The sequence below is a fragment of the Daphnia carinata genome, chromosome 2 (assembly GCF_022539665.2).
Source record: "Daphnia carinata strain CSIRO-1 chromosome 2, CSIRO_AGI_Dcar_HiC_V3, whole genome shotgun sequence".
Taxonomy (NCBI): domain Eukaryota; kingdom Metazoa; phylum Arthropoda; class Branchiopoda; order Diplostraca; family Daphniidae; genus Daphnia; species Daphnia carinata.
Genome location: NC_081332.1, coordinates 3,860,025 through 3,877,383, shown reverse-complemented (window position 1 = coordinate 3,877,383; position 17,359 = coordinate 3,860,025). Strand labels below are relative to the sequence as shown.

Here is a 17,359-nt window from a genome sequence, read left to right as displayed (position 1 = left end):
TCCGCCTCGTTTTTTTGTTTTTCTCGCGAAAACTATAAAAAAAGAATTCCCCCCAAAAAAAGTTTTCTGAATTTTTTTTTTTAATTATTATTATATAATTCCTCCTTTTTTTTGTGAAAAAAGAAAATTCTTTTAAAAATTTCGTCGAAAAGAGAAAAATTCATTCAATGGTTGTTATTTTTCAATGTGAGACATTATGATGAAATTCGCCCCGCCCCCTTCTTGTTTCCGCACTGTTCCAGACCTTCCTCATCCGCTATTAATTACTATCTACTACTACTACTACTACTACTACTACTACCGTTATATATATATACATATATATATATAAATGTTGAGACTGGCAGTTTTCTTGAATTCTTTATTTTTCCCTTTCTTGAAAAAGCTAAAAAAAAAAAAAGAAGCGGATAAATGTTTCACAAGATTACAAATTTGGTGTGGGGTTATTATTGTTTAATTTTTTTTTTTTGCGCTTTCTCTATCCAGAATATGTTTGTGTGTAGTATTTCCCACGGCTCCCTCATAGGAAAAGAAAAAAAAAACAAATTCTCTTTTTTTTTTTTTTTTTCGTAGTAGTTCTATCTTTTTTTTTTTTTCGAATCATGCGCGTGAGTGTTTTATTTTTTAATTTTTTTTTTTTGTTATACAAAAAAACCCGCCTCTCCCACCCAAAATTATTAATTTCAGTTACTGTGGCATTGTGTGTAATTGATTTTTTTTTTCATAATTTTTTTTTTCAATTATTTTTCTCCTTTCTTTTGATCTTTCAAACTCCCCCCCCCCCACACACACACTTCATTATTCAGAAATCCTCTCCTCTTATTTTTTAATTTGCCGTGTTTTTATTATTATCACTTTTTTTTTTTTGGAAGGAAGATTTTTATTTATTGATATAATCCGCGATGTCTCTCATTTTCTCTCATTTTTCTTCCAAAAAAAAAAAGACAACAACAAAAAGAACTTAAATTAATTTCATTAAAACTCAATGAAGGTATTTTCGAATTTTGAAAGAGACAAAACAAAGGGAATGATCATCGAGATCATCCCACACGAGAACAGAAATGCGAAATCATTCTAATTTAATTTCAAAATGTAATTTTTTTCAGAGTTATCGTTAGCATGTATTTGATGGTTTTTGAATGACGAGCCGGTTTAAAATGTGGCTTGTTAAATGGGTAGAACGACAACACAAAAATGAAATGGACACACAAAAAAATAATAAAAAAGATTCAAAAGATTATTGATCTTGCAGCCATAAAAATTGCTATTGAAAACGGACAAATAGAGAAAGGAAAAAATGGTGATCAGCTGGGCGTGATTGTTTGCTTGGCGACTGATTCTTGACGGTGCACACACGAACTTTTTGTTTTTCATCTTCTCTACTTTGAATTTTTATAAAAAATGAGAATTTTTTTTTAGAGAAAGAGGTGGGTAAAGCCGAACGTACAAAGCCATTTGTCCGGAATTTTTGTGTCTTTTTTTTTTTTTTTGAGCGCTTAAAGGCTTTCGTCTAACGATGTTACGCGGATAGATGGCGGGTATTTTCCTTTAGTTGGGTGGCATTTCAAATCATATGCAAAAGAGAAACGTGACGGCAAAAATTGATGAAGCGAAAAAAATCGTCACCACCATCGCAAGATGGCCCATTCTTCTAAAATGAGGTGGATAACAGCGACGATGCCCAAGCACCAGAAGAGATCGCGACGTTGATGCCTTTGTGTTGAGATCGCCGAATTGCAAAAATCCTCTTCGCAAAAACAAGTCATTCCCTTGCGTTTGTTTCCTTCCTTCAAACAAACGTGATCGACGATAAAGTAGTTGACAATCAGCTGCTCCGTGCACATCCTCCTCACGCGTTCCTTGGCTGATTCAGGTAAAATTATGAATGGATTATTTCGTTTTTAAATTTAGAATTGGATGAATTAACTTACGAGAATAGCGGTGTTCAACTATTTTGACGCAACATCCTTTGCACGTCTTGAACGGAGGCTGTTCATTGGCCGGAGCAGATTCATTGATATGTTTGCAAAGAGGATTATGATAACTGTCGCAATCGTAACACAAAATTGTGCGGCCGGAACGATCTGTAATGAAAACAATTTTTTTTTTTAATAATGAAAAAGAGAGAGATAAAAATTGAAATGGTTGGCAGTACTTATGCATTCCTCTTCGGCCGAGATGCTGTTGGCCTGCAGACAAACTATGAAAACAAAAAAGGGTAAGACCCACTGCAAGATGGACTTTTTAATCATCTCGACATTCCCGACACACACAACAAAATGCGAGAAATAAAAAGAGAGTCGGGAGAGAAAAATAAAATAATATGTTAAGTAATTGTTTCGTTGGCTGGGATCTCCGGTCACGTGACAACTAGCAGAGTCGCCTTTTTTGCCCGTTGTGAAAAAAACGAAAAGAAAAAAAACAGGTCCTCTGGAACCGCTCCTATTTATAGGATCGTTGTACCCAGTCGTTAGGAGAGACGAAGAGGCGCGCGCATCATCAAAAATGCTCGTGTTTATATATAGGAGCTCAATTTTGATCATCAATTGGCGCCCATTTTCTATGGCCACTTACAAGTCTGTGGGCAAGCCCTTTAGCAAGTCTCGTTGAACGAATTCATCGACCAAAACAACAAACGAAAAATTTTAAAAAATGAGCAAACCCAAAGTGATGGAAAAGAAGACGGAAAGGAACCCAATTAAATTGCGATCCCGCATCGTTTGGTAAGAACAGCAGCAGCAGCAAACAAAGTGGAGGTAAAAAGTGAAAAACAAAAACGAAAACTCAAACACACACGACGCACGGGGGCTTTTCTTTTCTTCTTTTCACATGTCACACTGGAAGGAAAAAATGAGAGGTTGCCACTGTTTCTCTCAACTGGCAACACATCCAAAATAAACCACTACCGAGTCACAATTGTGTGTTGTGTTATAGGCCAAAGCAGTCGGGAAGACACTTTATAATTGCATCGCCAACAAAGCATCGATTCTTGTTGTTGTTCTTTCACAATGGTTTGCTATTGTTGAATTGTTTAGATGACTTTCTCTGTTACACACAACACTCGGTTTTTTGGGGCTTGTTTACGCTACAAGGCGACGCTATGTAACGACTGTGTCTGTCTGTGTACCTGACTCGAGAGTCAAAGCTCCGCAATGCATCAAAAGCAGCCGGGACACTGCGACAAGCCCCGGCTGCAGAGAAAGCCAGAGTGCGTGTCCTGCAACTGCTAAACCGTATTGAATCGATGGTCTTCCTGCAGTTTCGTGCCTCCTTATTCCATTGCGCATGGTCAACAAAGTCCCACCATTCCTTGGGCAGCTAGAGACGACAATCACATGTAACACTTGTCTCTTTAATAAATGTTAAAACAAAGATAAAGCATGTTGTCGTCTGAGGTATGAGTCATTATTGATTTACGAGAGAAGAAGGAGAGGGAAAACAACAGCAAATTCAAAAACGATATGACAACGTTGAATTAGAATCTCGCCTACTTCAGATTCGCTTGAAAAGACTTGGATAACTTTGAAATATTACATAAAACATAGAGTTTTGATTTGAATTGAAGGATTGCTGTCATAGCAAGCGACAGCAATCTTATCGTTGCATTATGGGGAATAACGGGCCTGCTGATGATGTCGAAGAAAAAGAACATTTTCAGAGGATCGTCAATGCCTTTCGTTACTACAGGTTAGAACAGCCTTTCATGGTTCTGTGAGCTTTACTTCGTGCATCTGGTGTCTCACGTTTTTCTTTTAGGTCTTTCTCGTTACAACGTCTTGCTGCCTCAGAAACGTATGTCTCTACACTCCCCCAGCAACACCAAAAGTTACTGACAAGTTATCGTTCTCATTTGGAAGACATTCGGACTTGTGTCGAGCACAACTATGAAATTATTAAGCTCATCACAGCTGATGTAGCCACCTTGTTTGAAAATGTGAAACATGATGCTGGCCAAGTATGTTTTCCATAAACTAGCTTGAAAAATCATTTTTCTCCTTGTACAGTAAACATAGGTCAAGTCTAAAGTTCATCCCACCATGAGCGATATGGAGAAGGTCCAATCAACATTGAAACAGATTGTCAGGGATTGGAGCAAGGATGGTGAACAAGAAAGAGCTGCATGTTATGACCCTATCATTGAAGAAATTGAACAGAAATTCCCACCTAGCGAGAGGTTTGTCTATCAGTGGCAAGAGGATTGTGAAAGTATTGTGTTAATATTCATTGGTATCCTAGGGCCCTAGAGCAAGTACAAATTCTAGTTCCCGGAGCGGGGCTTGGCCGGCTAGCGTTCGAGATAGCTAAACGAGGTTACAGCTGTCAAGGCAACGAGTTCAGCCTCTTCATGCTTTTTGCGTCAAACTTCGTCCTAAACAAGTACGGACACGGATGTGGGTTCAATAAGATGGCCAGTGTTTATGCTTTATTTCGCTTCACTCTTGTAGATGTCAGGGGGTCGAGACGTTTCGTGTTTACCCGTGGACGCAACAGTTCGTCAATACCTTATCAGCTGCTGATGTAACTAGAGGGTCTTCCTTCCCTGATCTTGATCCATCGTCACTACCACGCCACGCTCAGTTTTCTATGGCTGCTGGCGATTTTCTCGAAGTACATCAATCATTATCGTTTGTCCCCATTTAAAAAAAAATCAACTACGTAATAAATTTTCGTTTTACCACATAGGTTTATACTGAAGCTAATACTTGGGACTGCATTGCTACATGTTTCTTCATAGACTGCGCGAATAATATCGTTAGTTTCATCGAAACCATTTACAAAATATTGAAGAATGGTTCGTTTTGCTTGTAGTCATGCATCTGTAACAATTTAATCCCTCGATTTCGAAACAGGTGGCGTTTGGATCAATTTGGGTCCATTACTCTATCATTATTCAGACATTCCGGGCGAGAACTCAATCGAGCCCACCTACGAAATGGTCAGAGAAATCGTGCAAGGCCTTGGCTTTATCATTGAGGTAGCTTATCGAACAAAACATTCACATTCGTTCATAACTGACATTCATTTCTGTTAACTGCTTTCACAGAAGGAACGAACGGGAGTTAAGACCACTTATTCTCAAAACGTCCGTTCCATGCTCAAATATGAATACGAGAGCGTCTTTTTCGTCTGCCGGAAGCCTTGAAAAAACTTCTTTTTGGAATAAAGTTTTGGTCACTCTTCAGTGTACCTTGTGACAAATTTTTTTTTTAATACATGCCTCAGATTTTTACACCATTTTGCAAGGTGATGTTCGGTTCCTAATTCTTTGTTATGTGGTGATATAAAAAAAAAATGTTACAGCTACATCAAGGACTGCTGAGAACATGTGACACTTCGCCGGATGTCTGTTGCTAGGCTTTGTTTGTTTATTTGATAACCCAGAATTTCTTTAGTCTTTTGTTTGAAAGCAGAGGGCAAAGGCATTTGAGAAGCTTTTTAACTTGCATTGGTAAGTCTCGAGCCTAATTCCGCTTTTTGTAGGCTAAACCACATTAGGTAATGACATCCTCGTAGTTCGGCTAACAATTGATATTTTTATGAATATAATTTCTCATTAATAATTCAATAATAAATCAAATTTAAAAGCTTCTTTTTTGACTGAATTGTAATTCGATAATTTCATGAGTGAAAACTGGAAACGCTGTAATTTGTCTGAATATTTTATTTTCTGAAAAAAATGATTATCAAAAACGAAATGGAAAACGGCAACGTTGTTGGCATGGAGCAAAAGTTTCGCTTAGACGAAGGGACGTGCATATCCCTCTCCCGTTTCGCGGGTCTGCTGGCCTCGATAAGTCACACGGTCCAACTTGATCTTTTCTGTTTTTTTCCGCCAACATTACAGTTTCACTGCTCATCGTTGCATGCTCGATCCAAAACGGTAAGAATTTCTACGCCATTTTTTTTCCTACACCAAACAATTCAGTCAGACTAGGCAAACCATGTTTTGATCGTCAGCCATTGTGTGTGTGTGTGTGTTGAGTGTCGATTCGTTTCTTCCATAACTTGAAACATTGAACATCTGGCCGAATGAACGTCACAATTTTGCACACGTACTAGAAACAAGTAGCAAAATATTTCCTGGAAGAAAATGGCTCCCATTTCAGTCTCCTCCCCATTGTACATAACCATTTTCAATGTCTCGTAGGAGCCCTAGCAACAAGCTCGTGTGTTTTTTTCGAAAATAACAAAAAAGAAAAATCTAAATAAGAAAAAAAAAACAGGTATATAAGAAGTTTGAAAACAAAATTGCTTGGGGGAAGACCAAAAATGCGGTGGGGACTGCCCATGTCTTCTATTTTGTTTATTTTAATCGACCCTCGTCGCACACACACACACACAGTCTCTGTTTCTAGACAACCATTGATTTCCACAGCTAAAACTTTCAAAGTTACATAAAGAAAAAGGTTTTTTAAGAGTAGAAAAAGAAGGTCCTATATCGAATGGTTGGCCATCGAAATGGACACCTTCTTCTCTGCGGGTCAGATGACGTGTGCTGATTACTTGACAAAGGCCACCTCCCCCCCCCCCTCCCATCCTTCACGTCCAACGCACACTAGCACCAATACATTTCTGTCGATATCTAGTAGTATGTATAGTCGATGCTCTTCTCGGAAGGTGTCGACATAACGAAAAATTCATTTCACAGTCTGTCAGTCGATTCTCGCATTCGGACGTAAGTTTGCCCGACTCCCGAAGGTAAATGTAGAGGACACGTTTTGAATTCACTTTGTTCTCTTAAACCAATTAAAAACCACTAAACCTGATTTTGTAAAGTAAGAAAAATGGATGGGAATTTAATTCCCCCTCCCCATCTTTCCCGCGATTTTTTGTAGATTTTTGCATAAAATGGTTTTGAATTGAAAATCAAGGGACTTTCACGTCTGACCCGTTCCCACGGGGAACCGTATCAGCCCGCTTCGTGGCACGAACGCGCCCGAGGCGTTGGGGGAAACCCTTCGCCCATTTTCTAAAACAATAGAAGACAAAAAAGAACTTGCTGCTTTAGTTTGTTGCATGTTTCTTGTCTGCCTCTGTTGCTATCCAGCAAGTGGTGCGTTTTTCTTATCAATGTCGTCGGCCATGATTGTTGCAAATCTGTGACCGTTTACGCACATGTATCTACACACCCATTTTCTGCAGTTGACGTATTAAAACCCCATTTTTTGTTTGATATTTTTACAGATTATCTATTGACCAGCAGCCGATAAGGACTTTTTTTTTTTGAGGGGGTGTCATCCATCAGAAATTCCCGCATTTCGTTTTCCTCCCCCTTTTTTCTTTATATCGTTTTTTTTTCCTTCGTGAGTGTGCCGATCGTTTAGTGTTTTGAAGAGAAAAGAAAATAAGGAGCAACACGCCGCAAGTGTGTGGCTTGAGAATCGAAAAAGTGCAAATCCGGCCGTGATGTGCGGTTCTTCTGCGGGTCAGAGTTGTTGTGCGAACGCCGTCGAAGGCGACGTCGACGACACGCCGGATGTTCAGGACTCGCGGCCCGGGCTCACCACCCATCTCCGCTGGGCCGCTCCTGAATTGCCCTTCCGTCCCGGCGTCATCTGCGCGTCCGCCTTCGCCTCTTTCTTTCCCACTTCTCTTTGTTCTCCATCCTAATCTTCTTTCATCGCTACCATAAAGGCTGCGTTTATTCGCTGCCTTTTTTTTAGCGCCACTCCACCCGTTATTGCGTCATTCATTTTTTTTTCGAACGGGCGGACGCCAAAAAATCGGAAGAAGACAATTACCGTAAAAAACTGGAAATAATGTGTTGTAAACAGTTGGACAAAGTGAGGACAAAGTGAAATCCCATCTTTTTTTTTTTTGCTTCTTTTTCGCTGTTGTACAAAAAAAAAAATTTGTTAATTGGAGAACGGGTTCAGCAACCATCCATTCCGTGGTCACAATAATGCCTCGACGTGTCTCATCGGCATCCAGCAGTTTGCACGCTATGGGCTCATCCACCGTGGCTGGTGGTGGGACGACTAGTGGAGGAGGAGGAGGAAGTAGTAGCAGCAGCAGTTTGCGCGGACCGCGTCCGGCCAAATCGGCCAATTGCATCGCACCCGCCTCGCCCAGCCCGGATTCGTCCAGCGATAACGCGTCCGACAATTCGGATCTGTTTCAATGGACGACCACTGGCGTGGAGAGGCACTTGGCCCGCAGTGATAGCGGTTCTTCGGCCTTGTCGATGACGGCCAATTCCCGTCTGACGCAGAGCCAAACTGGAAGCGCGGCGTCGCGCAAGAGGAAGCTTTTGGAACAGTTTCTGTTGCCGGAGAATGCGGCCAATTCGGGCGGAAGCAACACCATATCACTGTCAGACATGCGTCATATGGGATTAGTGGGACAGGCCCGTCCCTCGGCTTCCATTCAGCCGACGAATCACGCCGGCGTTCCTACCACTGCCCCTCCAGCGGTGACAGTTGCAACTGGAACGACTTCGACTTCCTCGCGGACGTTAACCTCGACGAGCAGCAGCGCGTTGTCGGCAGGAATCAGTTTCTCGGCCGCCTCCAATTACGTGCCCAGCTTCTCGTTCTATCAATCGCGCTCTTTCGGGCCGCCTTCCTGCTCGGGTGGCGGCAGCACCGAGAGCCTGTGCAGCAGCACGGCAGATTCCGCTTGCGGCCATCCTCCGGACCTGCCCGATGACGGCAACTTGGCAACGCCAGCACCACCCGTGGACGTGAGTGATTTTTTCATATTTATTTTAATTTTTTAATGTAGTCATTTGTAAAAAAAAAAATGGACACCTTTTTGGGGGGGGGGGCGAGATACCTGACGCAATCGTTGCATGTTCGTCCTTGAGTGTTAAGACGCCACCGTGTGCCGTTGAGAGCGGACGGGCCTGACGAAATTACCAAATTTCCGAACGTTTTCGAATGATTTTATGACGGGAACAGATTGCGGCCGTTCGTTGTTAACTATATGGCGCTGGATGGTCCATTTAAATGATCTCGTTTTTTGTTTTGTTTTGTTGGGTACGTCATAATCTTTAACAAACCTTGGGTGACTGGTAGCGTTGGTGGAATCTCAAGTTAATTCACGTCGGCGATGGTGATAGCTTATCGTCCATATTTTAACAAGCAAATAAAGAGGTTAATTATCTGATGCGTTTATCACACGAGTTGGCTAATATTTGTATCGCGAGATTACGTCCAGGATAAACGCGTCGTGATAAAAAATCAAACGCGCATTTTCCTTTTCTTTCTCCTGTTTTATTTTTTTACCCTTTTGTACAGCGGTCTATTTGGCGTTTGTAGAGGGGGGTCGATAATATTGTAATCTTTGAACTTTCCAAAGTGTTGAATTGAATTTAAACAAAAAAAAAAAAGAAATCAATTTCATTGTTATTTATTTTGTGCTGCGTAGGTGCACGCTTCGGACGTGATGGAAATTCGAAACCGGGCCAGCGCGTCTTGCCGCGATACGCCGCCATTGCACATGTCGGGTAATTATAAATGTCCCTAATGACGTTTTGTTCTTTTACCTTTCCCCCCTCCTTTTTTTTTTACTCGCGTCCACCCTTATTTTAGTTTTTTTGGTTAACTTTATGATTCGTACCTGTCGTGCTTTACTAATCACACAATGGTAGAGATGTTCACCATATGAAAGTCATCGTCTTCGATTCTGAGAAGAAAAAGATAAAATAAAAGCAGGAAAAAATAGACGGGTCGTGTTTGGTATGTCTAACGATAAAACTTCAAAACACACATCAGATTTGATAGTTTGACTTGTAATTCATTTAGTTCATAACCTCGCCGCTAATGTTGTTGGCGCTGGTGTCGCCTGTTGCAATTTTGATTTTTTTTTTGTTTTTGTTTTTTTTGTTTAGTTTCAAAGTAATTTCGAAACAGTTTTTATTCCAATTTTGTGCAATTGTTTTTATGTGCAGGTGAACGACATTTTCATGGGACGTCGATGAACAACCGAGTGGCCGGCTGGAGATTAGAAGATATTGACGACAACCTAGCGGCTGATTTTGACGGTAGCCTATCCGGCCTGGGAGTTGATCTCAGCGTCGCATCGTACAACATGAGGTCAGTCTTCCAAAGTCATTTCTTTTCTTTCCCACCCTACACCTCAATCCATTGTGAGCTTCATTGGTTAGTTTCGTCGTCTGTTGAAAGACGAAAATTGATAGTCCGTGCAGATAACACTTGTTCATTAGACGAAAAGGCCCCCCCCCCCCATTTTTAGCTCTATCCAGAAAATGATCTCAGCATTTTTTTTTTCTTCTAAATGAGCAGCAACATGTTTGATTTATTCGTAGTAGTATATCTTTAAACATCACACACGGCAATAAGATACGGTCGATTTGAAAAGTGCTACTGAATTCCTCCGATTTTTAGATTTTCACGGTGGGATGGCACGTTTTTCTCTCTTGAACGATAGTTTGACTAATGAACGCCATAATCACGACGCATTTGGCTTTCGGAAAAAGAAAGAAATCGAACATGTTATGATTCGACACGGCCATACTCGTTGACAAGGGGAGGGGAGGAAGTTGGCTCTTTTACGAGGAAAAATGAATAACAAATGAAGTCATTGATAGTAAACCCTTTTTTTTTTCGAGTTGTGAATGTTGTGAAGGGACTTTTCTTGTTTTCACAAAGGGGGTAGTAGGGTGGAGGAAGGCGTTGTCGTTTTTATTCATTGCCTACCGTACGTCTGTGGCCCTCAAAGATGACGCCCTTTCATTTTCTTTTCGAGTCTATTTTCTTTTAATGAGCCACTAACGAGATGTCGGTTAAGAAAAAGGGGCCAAATCATTTGAAACCCCTGGCAAAGGGCAGAGATCTGATTTTTACTGCGTTTTCTTGTTGCACACGGTCCCCGCTTTTCCTTCCAGTTTTTTTTTGTTTTGATTATTTTCGCTTCCGTAATGAGCCGAAATTGAAATTGGAGACGGCCAACAGGATAACAGCAAGAGCCGCAAAAAGGTTTATTATCCAGTCCGCGTGTCATCTCCTTTCTGCACAACAGTTTCCAGTTGTTGTTCTCCCTCATTTTCCCTGTCTCTGGTAATGAGAAAATCGAAATGTCGGGACACATTTTGTCGCTTTTGCAGCGCCTTGTTTTTCTTTGTTCTATCGCCAGTTTCGATTCGTTTCCCTAATTGAAGTCCGCGCAGCTAATGATACGAAAATTTGGAAGCTACAACTTCCTCACGCAGGACGGACCTTTACGTACGTTCAGGGACAACAAAATTATTCGATCAAAACTCCATTGAAGTTTTTTCTTTCTTTTTGGTTGAGTTACACTAACGGGCTATCCCGACCGGAAACGTTAAAATATATCCTTCACAAATGAGGGATTTTTTTTTTTGTGGGGATATTTCTTGAAAATTCTTTTTTTTTTTTTTAATGGTGAACGGGCCAGGCAGCAAAACGTATATGATTTATCCGAGGCTCGTTACCGGCTGGCCGACTTCTTAATTGCGTCGGTCCCGAGACTACCTCTCTCACCGGGTCTGGTCAGCCGAGCCTTCTGTTTCAAATAAATTAATTTTTTGTTTTTCAGAGGCGCTTCGTTCGTTCGTAAAAGAGATCCCGACTCATTGTGGTATTTAATGAGTTGTATTTATATATATATTTTTTTTCCAAGTTCCTTAATATACTTCCATCAGGAAGCTGTGCGCTCGCTATTTCATTAGCTAATCAAGTCTCTTAAATGAATTTTTTTATTCGTCTATTTTACGTGAAACTTTCTCTCTACGAGGTCCAGACGTTTGTTTTATTTTATCTTCTGTTTAGTTTGTTATTAGTACTCATTTTTCGATAGGATTTTCGAGTTTGTTAACGATTTTCGCATTACGTATTCTGGACGTTTTTCTCTTCTTTTTCAACATCTTGAATTTCAAAACTTCTTGATATTTTTTTTTTTACTGAGGTGACACAATCGTCGGAATATCTTGTTTACACCGGATCACGCTGGACTTCCGGTTTGTCAGCATAGGGCGTAGGGATTAATTCATCTAATCGCATCAGCATCTCATTTCCACCGTGTGTTTCAATTCAAATCGTTTGAGCTTTTGTCTATTTGTTTCTTGTAATGAAGTCGTTAAATGATTTCGTTTTAAATTTTAAAATCGATTTAATGGCCTTAAGGTTCGACCCATCCTCCCCCCTCACACAGCACTGATACCCATGCCAATCAACAGGTGATGGCTTACATCGATAGAGTCCTGAAGAAGCTCCTTTCGTTTTAATTTTTTCTTCTTCTTCTCATGAAGGAGTCGGATGTTGAAAAGGGGACGAGCTCATTTGCCCTTTTTTTTATTTTTAACTAGCTTTTGTTTTGATGTAGTTGTGGTCGTCTACATGTGTACGTACGTGTGGTGCAAGGCTTGAGGGAGAAAGGCACTGCCAGTCCTTTAGATTGTCTGTTAGTCTTTACCTGACTTCCGAACGTGCCTGACCACGGCGATCGGCTCTCTGCTTTCATTTTACAGCGCCACACAGTTCGGGTTAAAAACTGAGGAAAATCCATTTTGACCATTAGACATTTCAACCCTTTGAAATTGAAACGCGCAGTTTTTTTAAAAACGATGTGGCGTTAAGAAATTTTCAAGTGAAGAGTTCGCCATTTAGTGAAAGAAAAAAAGTCCGAATAATCTGCGTGAAACTCGAAAGAAAATTAGCGAAAAGAGGAGGTGTGTGTGTTTTGATTAGTTTCAATTGTGGCTCCGATACCTTCACCGTACCCGCCGGTGGCCCCTATGCCGTGCGGGCCGCCCGGTTCATTAACGTCTTCATTCGCATCGTCATCAGCCGGCGTTGGACTGGCCGGCAACAGCGCCAGCGGTACGGCAGGGCCGCTGCACCATTACACGCCGTATCACCACGTTCATCACGTGGCTGATGGTGGTGTAGGCGGTGGTGCTGCCCCCCTGTGTGGCACGTCGTCCACCCTCAATTCGTCGTCGAATTCCATTTGCGCCAGTAACTCTCCGGCGCCGTATTCATCCTCTTCTTCGCCCCATCACTACTCGGGCCATCCGTCGGTGGCCGTGGCAGCCGCTGCGGCGGCCGCAGCAGCTGCAGCTTACCACCACCATCACCACCATCACTTTGCCACTTCCAATACGGCTTACCATCCTTACTCGTACAATTACAGCAGCAACGGCAGTAGCGCTGGCTGCAACGGCGGTTCGGCCACCACCAACGGACATCATCCGACATCGTCTGCTTGCTCGTCTTCGGCCTACGCCCACTATCCGGCCCCTTCTTCGTCACCGTCTGCTCTCGAGCTGACACGGCGCAAGATGATTTCACGGTCGAGTCCCGTGTCGTCCTCGTGGAGATCCACTTCGCCATCGCCATGGGAAATGGAAGGGTATAGCGACATGTACCATCAACTTCAATTTTTGCGTGTGGTGTGGGAAGAAATTGAGGGCATTCGAATCACGTCATCAATTTTTTTTTTTTCCGTCTTATCCAAACACAGTTTGCATACAAAAAATGGGGGGAGGCAAAACTGGTGTGAACCGAATTTCCAATGGCTATCGGGGAAAGAGAGAAAAAAAGTAGTGAAGAGAGTAGACGTCCAATTACGATCGCCGAACTTTTCGGGACGAGTTTTTTTTTTTTATTTAATTTTTTTTTTGGCCCCACCGTGCCGTTGCAGACCTTTTTATTTATCCACTTGATTATGTGTGATGTATAGTTTTTCATTCCCGGCCACGATTCGGGCCTCTCTTTTCGACCCGCTGCCTGTGTGAAATGCATGGAAAATGAAGCTAGTCGTATTCGATATCACATGCTCCGCTCTTATTGGAGCCCTCTCTCTCTCTGTGTGTCTCTTGATTTTTTTATTCGGCGTATTTTCTCAGAAAATATTTTCCCTCTTCTTCTCTTGAAATTTTTTTTATTGTAATTGATAGTTTTTGTCGTATCGGTACGCGACTTAAATAAATTTAATTCTTTTTCTAGTGAGGCGTTGCTGGCCCTCCCTACATTGACTGGATTCAAACAAGAGGCGCCGTCACCTCCCAATGGAGATCATGGGTATGTTTTCTAAGAGGATTTTAAAATTTTTTGGAGACATCATTTAATTTATTTTTCACATGACAGAAGGGTCGGAGCCAATCCGTCGCCTCCGCAAACGACGGAAAGGGCATCCAGCGAAGGCCGTACCGTGACGCATCTGACTGGACACGGGCACGGTGGCGACCAGAGCGGCTATTCGCATCCGTTCCAGCACATGTTGCACCAACATTCGAGCTGGAGTGGTCAGGACGGCGGAGTAGGCGGTGGAGCCGTTGGAGGAGCTGGGCCCATCACGGGCGGTGTTGGTACGGGTAGCGCTTCCAGCCTGACGTCATCATCATCCAACGAAGGCATGTCCTCTTCTGGTGGACTCCATCAGCAAGGAGGTTCAACTGGCGTCGGAGCTACCAATTATCACGGAGAAAAGTACAAATACGATCGACTCAACGAGGCCGACGCTAATGCCGACAACAGGTTGGAAAAATTCCCCCGTCCCCTTCGTCATTTCCACTTCATGAATGATTTATCAAGTTTGGAAAGTCTGATTCTAATTGACCTGAATTACGTTTAGATTCCAGTACGTGTTGGCTGCTGCGACGTCGATTGCCACCAAGGTCAACGAAGAGTCTCTGACTTATTTGAACCAGGGGCAACCCTACGAGATTAAAATGAAGAAGCTGGGCGATCTGTCCAACTTTAGAGGAAAATTGCTCAGAGTAAGTTTTCTTTTGAAATTTAATTTTCCAAAAATTCCACAATTTCTAATTGAATTATGTTTTAGAGCGTCGTACGTTTGTGTTTTCACGAACGCAGACTGCAGTACATGGAACGTGAACAGATCGCTGCGTGGAGGATGTCGCGGCCGGGCGATCGCATCGTCGAGATAGACGTGCCCTTATCCTACGGCATTTACGAAGTCGTCCAGGACAATAGCAACTTGAATGTCGTCGAATTTGCTTGGGATCCCACCAAGGAAGTGGGCGTCTACATCAAAGTTAATTGCATCAGCACAGAGTTCACGCCAAAGAAACACGGCGGTGAGAAGGGTGTTCCATTCCGCATTCAAGTGGAAACGTATTCTCACGGTGATGGCGATGGCACCCCGAAGCGTCTGCACGTTGCAGGTTGCCAGATTAAAGTTTTTAAGGTATTGCGTTTTTTATTTTATTATTTTTTTTAATTACATGATTAATGACTCTTGGTTTTTAAATTGCAATTGTAGTTGAAAGGAGCGGATCGAAAACATAAACAAGACAGAGAAAAGATTTATAAGCGACCGATGGCCGAACAGGAAAAGTACCAACCATCTTGTGAATGCACCATTTTAGCAGAAGTAAGTCCTTCATATTTCTACCATGTATGAATTTAGATTATTCATAAATGTTTATTTTGTATCAATAGATACCGCTGGAATTAGTTTATACGTCAGCAATCGTGCCCGTAGGCACGGCAACCAGCAACGGTAGCAGCAGCCAGACGACTCAAGTGGTGGCTGTCGCAACCACTGTGGTTACTCCACCGGCTGTTTTGGCCAGTCGAACGTACAGCCCTACTGAATTACAGTAAGAGCGCTTTTTATTTATTTATTTTTTTCAACATCTATTAATGATTTAAAATGACGTTCCTAATCGCAGCAAATCACAAAGTTTTACCAGTGAAGGATGCCCGAGTGAAAGTCCTCTTGGACACGATACAGACAATGTCGAAAGCCCTGTAAGTCAAATTCGCTTGCGAGATGTTCATGATTATGTTTTTATTATCATATTTATGTATCAATAGACATCTATGATCGGAAGTGGTAATAGTGCCGTTTACCAGTATTACCTACAGCCGTTAAGCGCCGAGGCAAGCGCTCAGCAGACGGCCCAGTGGCTGCAAACGAACAGATTCTCAAGCCACGCCCGCACATTTTCTCGCTTTGCCGGAGCCGACATTCTCAGGTTGACACGCGACGACCTTATTCAAATTTGTGGTCTGGCCGACGGTATCCGACTTTTCAACGCTCTTCACGCCAAGTATGTCGAGTTGATTGTTTTTCTCTCAACAGTGATTGATTTATGAATCGTTTATTGTTTTTAAATAGAGCCTTGGCGCCGAGGCTGACCCTCTACTTGACGCAGGATCAGAGCCAGGTGTTCCATGCCATATTTTTAGAAAACTTGTCCTGCGTCGAGATCGGAAACAAACTAGCCGCCCTTGTGCAATTGTCGTCCCAGCACGTCTTGGACGTTTACATCGAAGGACCTTGCGGAATCCACGTCCTCGTCACTGACGAAGTCGTTCAAAACATGAAGGACGAATCTATGTACACTGTCGAACTACTACCTGGTAACACCAATGACGTCACGATCTACAATATCCAGTGGTTCTTAAAAACATCTTTTCTTTTTCAGATCAAACTAGCGACCGGTATCGACTGCTGCTTAAGTCGACTTCACCTCATTAGGTTTTGTATTGCAAACCTACCCTGCAGGTAAGTTGACAGAAAACCAACACCACAAGCTAAAAAAAAAAACTTACAATTTTGTTTTCGCCATTTCTTCATCACTTTCCTCCCCCAATTCTTCTGTTGTTTAAATTTTACTTGCTTAGCTAGAGCAAAAATCATGGTTGACAAGTTGTTTTCTTTTTGCCTGGAAGTCTCCACGAAAATATTTGCCGAGAGATAGATTCTTGTTTCCTACGCATTATAGGTCCAACAGACCCTATCCCCCTCGTAAGTGCCTTTATCAAATGTCGTACTTGCTGACTTTTGTCATGATGATCATTGTTCATTTTGTTTTGCTCATCCTTTCCCCTCTTTACAGACTCCATTTCTTAAACGTGTACCCACACACACACAAAACACATTTTCATTTTACACGCATGTGTCATTCCCGTTGTTCAGTAGCAAAACAAAAGGAGATAAAAACAAACCATTTAACACAATTCTCCTGTTATCGTTCTCGCCAGCACTGTTGATTTCCTTTTTTTTTATCATCTTGTTTGTGTCTCACGGGGAGAGGGTTTATCCGTATCTTGACCATGATTGATGATATAGTCGAAGCGGTTGATGATTTGTCGTTGACTTGTAATACTTGTCTTACTTCCTCCCCCCTTTATCTTTTTTACAAAAAACAAATCTACTTCTTCGTTGGGTGGGTTATCAAACACAATCTTTGCAAAGTAAATAAGAATACATGGCCAAGATCTCGTTATCTCCTTTTTGGAAATTTTGCCCCCCAAAAATAAACGAATTTAACATAGGGGTTGTTCGTTTATAGAACATGTCAGTCGGACATGTACACCTTCATTTCCTCTTGAATCTTTTCATGTGATATGTAACGTTTTTTTCCCTTCCTCCACCCATCTTAATGCCAGCCTATCGCTTA

General features: G+C 42.0%; 4 protein-coding genes across 7 annotated transcripts in view; 2 read left to right on the top strand and 2 right to left on the bottom strand.

The window, feature by feature from the left end:
- Window positions 1–6,886, bottom strand: part of LOC130686725 (probable serine/threonine-protein kinase dyrk2) — a 49,562-nt gene extending 42,676 nt beyond the window's left edge. Inside the window, exon 1 of the mRNA XM_059494159.1 lies at window positions 6,883–6,886. The gene's annotated coding sequence lies outside the window, so the exon portion shown is untranslated. The remainder of the gene's footprint in view (window positions 1–6,882) is intronic.
- LOC130686756 (protein quiver-like) lies at window positions 1,103–2,859 on the bottom strand. 2 transcript variants are annotated; one of them, XM_057509915.2, is made up of 4 exons: window positions 2,663–2,859; window positions 2,156–2,200; window positions 1,932–2,084; window positions 1,104–1,864 (listed from the first exon to the last, which is right to left on the bottom strand). In XM_057509915.2, the coding sequence occupies exons 1-4, from the start codon at window positions 2,715–2,717 to the stop codon at window positions 1,623–1,625; spliced, it is 495 nt and encodes a 164-aa protein (XP_057365898.1). In that variant the 5' UTR covers window positions 2,718–2,859; the 3' UTR covers window positions 1,104–1,622. The 2 variants fall into 2 exon arrangements, with proteins under 2 accessions (XP_057365897.1, XP_057365898.1); XM_057509914.2 differs by having other exon boundaries at window positions 1,103–1,864; window positions 2,156–2,855.
- On the top strand, window positions 3,319–5,235 carry LOC130686753 (carnosine N-methyltransferase-like). Its single transcript, XM_057509911.2, has 8 exons — window positions 3,319–3,687; window positions 3,757–3,955; window positions 4,014–4,174; window positions 4,237–4,377; window positions 4,446–4,608; window positions 4,684–4,792; window positions 4,851–4,975; window positions 5,045–5,235. Exons 1-8 carry the CDS (start codon window positions 3,608–3,610, stop codon window positions 5,141–5,143), a joined length of 1,077 nt encoding a protein of 358 aa, XP_057365894.1. The 5' UTR covers window positions 3,319–3,607; the 3' UTR covers window positions 5,144–5,235.
- On the top strand, window positions 5,740–17,185 carry LOC130686770 (transcription factor CP2-like). Of its 3 annotated transcripts, none has more exons than XM_059494160.1 (14): window positions 5,740–5,881; window positions 7,186–8,683; window positions 9,370–9,448; window positions 9,893–10,037; window positions 13,932–14,006; window positions 14,073–14,462; window positions 14,560–14,704; window positions 14,770–15,135; window positions 15,211–15,321; window positions 15,390–15,550; window positions 15,635–15,701; window positions 15,768–16,003; window positions 16,072–16,316; window positions 16,382–17,185. In XM_059494160.1, exons 2-14 carry the CDS (start codon window positions 7,904–7,906, stop codon window positions 16,432–16,434), a joined length of 2,853 nt encoding a protein of 950 aa, XP_059350143.1. In that variant the 5' UTR covers window positions 5,740–5,881; window positions 7,186–7,903; the 3' UTR covers window positions 16,435–17,185. The 3 variants fall into 3 exon arrangements, with proteins under 3 accessions (XP_059350143.1, XP_057365918.1, XP_059350144.1); XM_057509935.2 differs by having other exon boundaries at window positions 5,741–5,881; window positions 15,623–15,701; XM_059494161.1 differs by lacking the exons at window positions 5,740–5,881; window positions 7,186–8,683; window positions 9,370–9,448; window positions 9,893–10,037 and adding an exon at window positions 12,649–13,335 and having other exon boundaries at window positions 15,623–15,701.
- The last annotated feature ends 174 nt before the right edge of the window (window positions 17,186–17,359 follow it).